General features: G+C 29.9%; 1 protein-coding gene across 1 annotated transcript; it reads right to left on the bottom strand.

Annotated features, from left to right (window-relative positions):
* Positions 1-8247: 8247 nt before the first annotated feature.
* LOC124942622 (peroxidase 25) lies at positions 8248-9782 on the bottom strand. The gene is made up of 4 exons (XM_047483157.1): positions 9586-9782; positions 9294-9473; positions 9040-9202; positions 8248-8762 (listed from the first exon to the last, which is right to left on the bottom strand). Exons 1-4 carry the CDS (start codon positions 9745-9747, stop codon positions 8338-8340), a joined length of 930 nt encoding a protein of 309 aa, XP_047339113.1. The 5' UTR covers positions 9748-9782; the 3' UTR covers positions 8248-8337.
* Positions 9783-10078: the final 296 nt, after the last annotated feature.

Genomic DNA, 10078 nt, shown 5'->3' with positions numbered 1-10078 from the left:
CATCATTATTCAATCCACTAAGTTCCAGATGAGTGAGAGTACCATTAAGATTCCAGATGCTATATAACAATTCATCCGAACATTCACCTTCAACTGTTACATGTTTGAGTGTTTTGAGATGAGGTGGCAAGGCCCCTAGCTTTGGACAATCACGTATCACCAATCTGGATAGATTAGGGAATGCTCCGACACTAGGAATAGTAGGAGACACCAATTCCCTCAAATTCTTCATTTTAGTAATATCCAGTACTTTTAGCAAAGGGAATAACACTACTTCAATTCCATTCATGTTGTTGACGTTGAATATGTGCTCCACATCATTATTCAATCCATTAAGATGCAAATGAGTGAGAGTTACGTTAAGATTCCAGATGCTATATAACAATTCATCGGAACATTCACCCTCAACAATTACACGTTTGAGTGATTTGAGATGAGGTGGCAAGGCCCCTAGCTTTGGGCAATTAGATATATGCAGACTGCATAGATTAGGGAATGCTCCAGGACTATGAATAGTAGGAGACACCAATTCCCTTAAATTCATCGTGTCATCAATAACAGCTAATAGAGGCAAGCTCAATGTGGATCCTAGCTTAAAAATTAAAACGCTCGAATACCCGCTCCAAATCGAACTCCCCCTGAAAATTGAAGAGGGACGCGTCAACGATTGGAAGTGAGTTGTCGTCGGTCACTTCATGGGCACCCACAAGGCCCCATTCCGAGAAATCAAGGCCGCCCTTTTCCGACAATGGAGCAAAAAGGGACTCAAAAAGTCAAATTCAACGACTTTGGCTATTTCTTCCTCACTTTTGGCACGGAGACCGAAGCCCAAGCCATTGCTGACTCAGATTTTACCTTCATGATCATCTTATGTTTCAAGCTCGCCAAATGAAATGAAGAAATAGACATCAATAGAAAACCGCCATAATCCGAACAAGTGTGGGTGAGACTGAGAAACATCCCACTTTACCTTTGTAATGCTAAAGCACTTGCCTACCTCACCACACTCATTGGAAAGCATCTTAAGCTCGATCCCGACTTTGACTCGTTTGAACGCGTCACGTTTGCAAGTTACTTTATAAAATAAAGTTAGTTTATTATTACTATTCAAGTTATAATCTATTCTAACATGAAAAATTAAATTGAAAATTATAAAGTGTTTGTTTGAGACAAATATTAGTCTAAATCAAAGATTAGAAAGTTTTCTAATCTTCAATAAAATTTTAAAGACTTAACTAAATATAGAAACAATGTTTAGAGGCTTGTATGATAAAAAAATACTTAATTATACTTTTCCCTCCTTCAATACAACCACAAGAACATACTATTTGTGGATCAAGAAATAACAACAAATCTTTATAGAAAATTTATATAGCAATATATAAAAATTATATATTTTTTTTATGGATAATATAAATGAACCAATATAAGAATCTTTTAAAACAAAATGAAAACTTTTCAAAATATCTGAGAACCAAATATCATCCTCCAAGACTAATTCACTAATAATAAATCTCATTGTGATCTTGAAAAATCTACATTTGAATAATCTTTCTTTTCCATTTACACTATTATTGTTAATGACAATGTTTTATCTTTTTCTTTATAAAAAAAATACATCATTTGAAAATATAACAACATAAACAAACTTTTGTTAAGAAAGATCATAATATATAAGTTAACATTTAGATAAACAGAGTTTTTATTTTTTATTTTTTCAAATGAGATATCTCCCATTTATTCATATCTTTCATTTGGATGATTATGGATCCAAAACTAAATTAGCACCATTTATATTATTTATCTAGTTTTTTTTGTGTGCCCTCTCCTCCATCATTCTCTTTAAAGTTGAAACCTTTCCATGTGCATCAACCATTTTTCTTTTAAATTAAAAAGAAAAACAAATATTCTTTTAAACCAAAGTAGGTAACAACAAAATCTAAGTGCAAATATTAGTAAAAAAAAATAAATTTTTGAAATATGTTCCAAGAAAGAAATATATTTACTAAAATCGATCAATTCATTAATAAAAGTTTGATATTGATGAAAATTTCATAATGACCATATGAATATAGTTTCTAAAATGAATAATTATTTAAAATTTTATTAGTCATTATTTATTTCCTTTATATATATATATATATATATATATATATATATATATATATATATATATATATATATATATATATATATATATATATATATATATATATATATAGTCTACTATCTTTCTTTGCGGACATTGGGAATTAATGGAAAATTACATGATAGAAACTGTGGGATAAATTTATTTCACAGATGGTGAACCACTGAATATTGTTGGCACGGGGACATTAAATTGAAGATGACAAACAGTTCTGTTTGGAAGATTAATAAGGTAAGATACATTCCAAGTTTAATGTGCAATCTGATTTCTGTTACTTTACTTGATGACGAAGGTCACAGTTTCAGCTATAGAAACGGTGCGTGGAAGGTGACTAAAAGAGCCACAATTGTTGCTCGAGTTCACAAAACTGTAACGTTATACACGACTTCAACATGTAGAGATACTTTTGTTATTGTTGTTGATGACTCAAAGAATAGTGATCTATGACATTGCAGGTTAGACCACATGAGCGAAAAAAGAAATAAAAATTCTTTTGAAGAATGGTCAGATTCCATAACTAAAGTATGTTGAGTATCTATTATGTGAAAACTACATTCTTAGTAAACAGAAACGTGTGAATTTTTTAAAGATTGGGAAGAATCTCAAAAAAGAAAGGCTAGAGTTAGTACACATTGATGTTTGAGAAACTGCACCAATTTCTTCTATTGGCGGATCACACTACTACGTGACGTTTATATATGATTCGACAAAAAACACGGGTTTACTTTATGAAACACAAGTCTAAAGTATTTGTTATTTTCAAGAAGTGGAAGACTTTGGTTGAAAATGAAACAAATTAGAAGGTTAAGTGCTTGAGATCTGATAACGGAAGTGAGTACATCATTTCAAATTTCAGAGAATATTATGTTGTGAATGAGATCAGTATTATGAAGATTGTTCCCCGAACACCTCAAAAGAATGGAGTAGCTGAACGGATGAATCGAACATTAAACGAGCTTGCTAGAAGCATGAAATTGAATGTTAGGATGCCTAAAACCTATTGGGCAGAAACTATCAACCGTGATGCCTACTTGATAAACAGATGACCCTCTGTTTCTCTTGAATTCAGAATTCCAAAAAAAATTGGAGTAATAAAAAAATAAAAATTTCTTATTTGAAAGTGTTTGACTGTTTATCATATGTTCATATTAATGAATGTGATAAGAGCAATCTTGATCCAAAATCTAATAAATTTTTTTTCATTGATTATGGTGATATCGAGTTTGATTATCGTTTATAGGATAATCAAAATCGGAAGATTATTCGTAGCATAAACGTTTTCTTCAATGAACAGGTTCTCTAAAAAGATTGTATTGGGAAGACATAAGATGATGATTCCAAATTGAAATATACTAGTACGGTCGATTTGAGAGATTTTTCAGTTGAATATATACCATTTGTCGAAGAAGAACAATGTTTTATTGAAGATGAAATTGTTGAGAATATGGCCCAAAAGAAAATTCAGCAAACGCCGGATATAAAGTTGAGAGGATCGTCAATAAATTGAAAATAAGTCGAGAGGTGGTCCCCACCTCTGAATTATATCTTGTTGACAGATAGAGGTGAACCTGAATGTTACGAGGAAGCAATACAATTTGATGAATCGGTTAAGTGGGAGTCTGCGATGAAAGATGAGATGGACTCTTTGACGTCTAATTAAACTTGGGAGCTCACTGGGCTACCAAATAGAAAGAAGGCACTTCACAACAAATAGATCTTCATGTTTAAAGAAAAACATGATAAAATCATGAGGCACAAGGCAAGGTTGGTTGCAAAAGGATTTCAACAAAAAGATGTTATTGACTACAATGAGATCTTCTCTCCAGTGGTCAAATTTATGACAATCAGAACTATTTTATGTTTGATTGTGAAAGAAAACGTTCATCTTAAATAAATGGATGTTAAAACTTTTTTTTCTTCATGGTGATTTAGATGAAGAGATTTACATGCGACAACTACAAGAATTTGAAATCAATGAAAAAGATGAGTTTGTGTGTTAATATTTATGCAGAAGATTAAACGTACTTTAATCCAAGATCAATCACAAACGAAAATAAAGTTAAGACTTAAAGATAAATAGTAGAGAGCAAGAAACGAAAGAATAATTTATGTTATTATTTATGTTTTGTTAATGGGAATTAATGACTCAATCGATGTATATATACATAAATTTAGAAAATATCTTTAATTAGCAAAATATAAAACTATAATAATATTTTAATGAAATGGTAACCGTTTTCTAAAAAAAAACTATAATATTAATATTCTTTACTTTAAATAAAGTATTTCCTAAATATATAATACCTCAATATCTATCATAATATTTTATACTTTAAATAAATATTTCCTAAATATATAATATCTCAATATTATGTGTAAGTTTCAGAAGAATTTGTATTGAAATAGGCTCCAAGTCAATAGTACAAAAAGTTTGAAAACTTCATGAAAAGTAATATTTTTTTTGAGGTGTGAAGCTGTTCATTATTGCTATATAAAAAAGTTTGATAAATCGTACATTATTATGCTCATCTACGTTGATGACATCACTAGTAAAAAAAGTGTCTATAGCTATTGGTCTCCCAATCGCCGTAAGCCTTGAAACCAATCGCCGTAGACATAAAGCGATTGTTGGAGCAAACTTGTATGAGATTAACAAGCTAAAGAAAGAGTTGTATGAAAAGTTTTCAATGAAGAATTGGGTGCAAAAAAAAATCCTTGGGATGAGAATTTTTAGGAATAAAGAAGTTTTCAATCTTTCACAAGAATAATATGTGAAAAATGTTCTTAGCCAATTCAACTTGTATGATGTAAAACCAGTTACTACCACTTAGCTAGTCACTTCAGATTATCTAAAGATCAATCTCCTTTAACAGATGAGAAAAATTGTATTATGTATGCAATGATTTGCACACGATCAGACATAACACTTTTAGTATTTTTATTTGTTTTCTCATTAATATGAAAATATTTTAATGAAATTTCAAATCTCTTAATGTCACTATTTTATTTGAATAAATTTGATATAATATATATCATATTTTCAAACGATATCCTACAAATATGTATTTGATTTCTCTACGTTCAAATTTCATTTTTTTTGAATTATTGTTAGACATATAATATAAAATCTAAAAACCTTTAGAATTTTATAATTAATTCCATACTTGTTCAATATGAGAAATTTTCTAGTTTAAAACTTCTATTGTAATATGTTTATTCCAAATGTTGCAATAAGAAGTGATAATAATAATAACTATAAATGTTCATTTTTTATTTTATTTATACAACCCCATGTTGTGGGTTGTAAACCCACATTCTTTGGTGAATAATTCTCAATTCAATTCAATAAAGTTGTGTATAGTTAGAATTAACAAATTATGTCTCATTATCATTTCTAACTATTTTAACCCTTATTTCACATTAACTTTTGATTAATGTGAGAATATATTTTTTTAATTTTATCAAAAAACATTTGTTTTGTTTTTTAAGAGAAATATTCATATACATATTGAGTAATCATCTACTACCGTTAACATAAAAGATGTATTAGTTAAAAAATCGTCTTTATAAGGTCTTGTACATCAATGTGTATGAGATCAAAAATGTTTTCTACCATTGAAATTGTATTATCACTTTTCATTATTTTAATATTGAATTAAAATTGATTTTTAACTGCAAGAACACAAATCTTGATGTTTTTAAAAAGAAAAATTAATGTAAATCTAGTTTAATCATCAACATATATGAAACATAGGTTAAATAATATTTTTTTTTACGTCTACAAAAATTCATATGGATTAAATCAAAATAATTTTATATTTCTAACTTAATTAATGATTCTATTTGATTATTTATTGAATAAAAATTATTTTATTTTCAAATTTGTCTAAGTTACTAGCTCCAAATCTATTAGTTTCGTTGTGTTGTTTAGTTAAAACATTTTTTTCATACTCTATTCAAAAGAAAATGAAAAATATTAATCATAGTTCGAAGATTTACTTAGATTCTCCAACAACTTTTATTTTTTTCGTTCAATCTTTTGAATCACTCTTTAAACGTCTTGTAATTATCCATAGTTTCTTGATCATTGTTCTTGGTTGTCCTTCATCGATTTGTTTGATGATTCATCTTCATTGATGAAGTTAGGTTTACGAACTTCTTCTGATCCGTCGAGTAAGTCGTTGAAGTCAAATGTGTTGTTTTCCTTTGTAACCTCGCTATGACATTATGTTAAGATTATGCGGAAGATTAAACGTACCTTATTCCAAGATCAATCACAAAAAAATAAAGTTAAGACTTAAAGATAGATAGTAGAGAGAAAAAAACGAAAGAATAATTTATATTATTATTTATGTTTTTGTTAATGAGAATTAATGACCCAATTATTAGTGTATATATACATCAATTTAGGAAACATCCTTAATTAGCAAAATATGAAACTATAATAATATTTTATACTTTAAATAAAGTATTTCCTAAATATATAATATCTCAATATCTATCATAATATTCTATATTTTAAATAAAGTATTTCTTAAATATATAATATCCCAATATTGTGTGTAAGCTTCAGAAGAGTGTATAATTTGAAAAAGGCTTCAAGTCAATGATACAAGAAGTTCGATAGTTTTATGAAAAATAATAATTTTTTGAGATGTGAAGCTGTTTATTGTTGATATTTCAAAAAATTTGATAAATCGCACATTATTTTGCTCATTTACGTTGATAACATGTTGATTGTTGGAGAAAACTTGTATGAGATTAACAAGCTAAAGAAAAAGTTGTCTGAAAAGTTTGCAATAAAGGATTGGGTGCAAAAAAATCCTTGGGATGAAAATTTTTAAGGATAAAGAAGTTCCCAATCATTCACAAGAATAATATGTGAAAAATGTTCTTAGCCGATTTAACTTGTACGATGTAAAACCAGTTACTACCACTTAACTAGTCACTTCAGACTATCTAAAGATCAATCTCCTTCAACAGAAGATGAGAAAAATTATATTATGTATGCGATGATTTGCACATGATCAGTCAAAACACATATAATGAGAGTTGTTAGCAGATTCACGAGCAACCCACTTAGACAACATTGGGAAGTAGTAAAATGGATACTACAATACTTAAGAGAAAGTACGAGTCTCGCTTTGTATTTTCAAAAGTGGGTTTGGAAAGATATGTTGATGCTGAAAATCGTGGTAATATAAATAGTAAAAAAAGAACAACATGGTACATCTATAGTCTAGGAGGTTTTGCAATCAGTTGGGTTTCAAAATTGTAGAAGATTATGGTACATCTATACAAGATAGAGTATGTTGCTGTGACAGAGGCTACTAAGGAGATGATGTGGTTGTAACCTTTTTGCGAGAATTGGGTCAAGACTACGAGAGAAGTGTGTTGCGATGCGACAGTAGAGTGACATTCATTTGACAAAGATTCTTGTTTGTCATGATAGGACGAAGCATATACATGTTTGTTATCATTTCATCCGATCAACTTTAAAAAATAGAGTGTTAGCTCTTGAGAAGATTCTTGGGAGTGAGAATCCAGTTGATATGCCGACGAAAGCTGTGACAAACGAGAAATTGAAGTTGTGTGCAACTTCAGTTGGTCTTCTTCGTTAAAACATCGAATGAACAGCCTCTACTGATCGAGAGATTATTGAGTGATAGAGCCTACACTTATAATAAACTCTATAATGCTTAATTAAAATTTATTGGGTTTGTATTTTGAGTTTAACTTTGGGTCTAATAAAGAGTTATTTATGTTTTATTACCTAAATATTTACCCTATAAATATGTTATTATTAAGAGTTTACATTTGAGAGACAAAATATAGAGAGATAAAGTGTGAGGCAAAGATTTTGTATTTCTTTTTTTTTCATAGTGAAATCTGGTGTCGACTGAAGTGGACCTAGCTCATTTGAGTGAACCACTATAAATCTTTGTTTTATTTTGTTCTTTTTTGCGTTTTTATAAATCATTTTAAGTCGGTCGAATTAGGGATACAAATCCTAACCTTAAATAAAAATCAATATAACTTAACTTAGTGCAATATATTTATATTTAGATCCACACAAGGTTACATAATGGGTTCGCATGACCCACTTTTTTTTCCACTAAAATTCCCTTTAAATTAACACCCCGTTAAACTTGTAATTAACAATAGACACTTTATTATAACCCTACCTACTAATTAAACTTGGAACATATCTTCCTAATCTCTCCTTGAGCTCCAACATTAACTTCAATATTGCTCATCTTAACCATAGCCTTACCAAACTCATATTCGAATCTAAATCCCAACAATCCTTTTATTTTACTCGCGTACGTTTCCACCACATCTCTAGTATCTGGATCGGCCAATAGCCTTTGGTCCGACTCAAGGACAGCCTTTCCATCACGAACGTTCTTGAAATAACCAGCGTCAAAATCGAGTGGACTATCCTTATCCAAAGGAATTCTTTTAGAGTCACTACCAACTCCCTTAGGGCACTGCCCTTGGAGTTGGGTCAAAAAGTCTTGGTCTAACGTTGGATCCGGGTTACCCGTCCGAGTAAAGTTGTATAACCTATATCCAACAAACAAACAACTGGTGTGGCCAATAGTATGTGCTCCTACAAGAAGTTTTAAAAAGAGAAGTATAAATATTTATTAATTAAAATTTGTTCTTATCTTGTATATTTAGGGAGTTTTAGTTTTGAAAAGATATTACCAATTCATTTATCCAGAATATAAAATTGCAATTTAAAAAAAAAAAATGACTAAGAAATGATTCAATACAAGTTATAATGACACGATTTTATCATAAGTTATTCAATTTATCACTCAAAATAATTAAGGAAATTTTGTTTTTATTTAAGTTATCTACAATTAAGGATCAGTTTGGATTACCAGATAGAGTGACTAGGTCATGATCATTGAGGCCTTTTGCAGCAAATTTCTGCTTTTGAACATCAATGGAATCAAAGGGAGAGGGCATGTTTGTGACCTCTGAAGATAAGGACACCTTCCCATCTCTTCTTCCTGTTGGCACTCCCCAACTTGGACCATGGATCTTCAATTACAATTAGTTAATTTTATGTTAAAGAAATATGTTAAGAGTTAATTCAAAGGGAAATTTTAATAAATCTTGTTAACTAAAATACCAAGTCTACTCCATCACGGGCAGCTAATGCAAGAATATCAGCACACGAGACAATCCCGGGACACAAGGATTCAAGTTGGGCTTTCGCATCATCAATCACTTCAAATCCTCTTAGTCCTCCGTTTGCTATAGCATTCATTTCGGATGAAGATCCCTTTATCAGAATCGATGCATCACATCCCTATCATCAAATTAGCGAGAAAAAAAAGGAAAGAATTAATTAAATAAACAAAATTATGATCCTATATATGAGATTAAGGAAAACATGAAAAACAATTAATATATAATAGTACCCTAACAAAACAATCGTGGAAATGAAGACGAAGTAAGCCGGGGGCAATGGTAGTGTCGTTCTTGAAGTGAGCTTCGACGGTTGACCTAACAATATCTTCGGCTCTAGGACAAGACGAAGAATAAAATCCCGTCCTTAGTTGTCCTTTTGTTGGAAAACCCATCACTATAATGACTAGGGAAAACAATTGGATGGCATTTATGATCTTCATTTATGAAACACTATTTGATTACAAGAAAATGAAAGTGTAATGTTGGATCTTCAATGAATGATCTTCTTTGTTTTTCTAGTTTAGTACTTATGCTTCACATAACAAAGGAGTATTTATAAAGGGTGAGAGGGCTTGTTTGATGTGTTGGTGTAGGGTACTTCAAAATATTGAAAATAATCTCTATTTAAAAAATTGATTATTTAAATAACAAAATAATGATAATTTGATATTTTGATGAATATTTTGATCATATATTTTAGATTAATCTAAAATATTTAGATTA

This window comes from Impatiens glandulifera, chromosome 6 (genome assembly GCF_907164915.1).
Source record: "Impatiens glandulifera chromosome 6, dImpGla2.1, whole genome shotgun sequence".
Taxonomy (NCBI): domain Eukaryota; kingdom Viridiplantae; phylum Streptophyta; class Magnoliopsida; order Ericales; family Balsaminaceae; genus Impatiens; species Impatiens glandulifera.
Note: the sequence above shows the minus strand (reverse complement) of the source record. Positions and strands in the feature narration are given on the sequence as shown.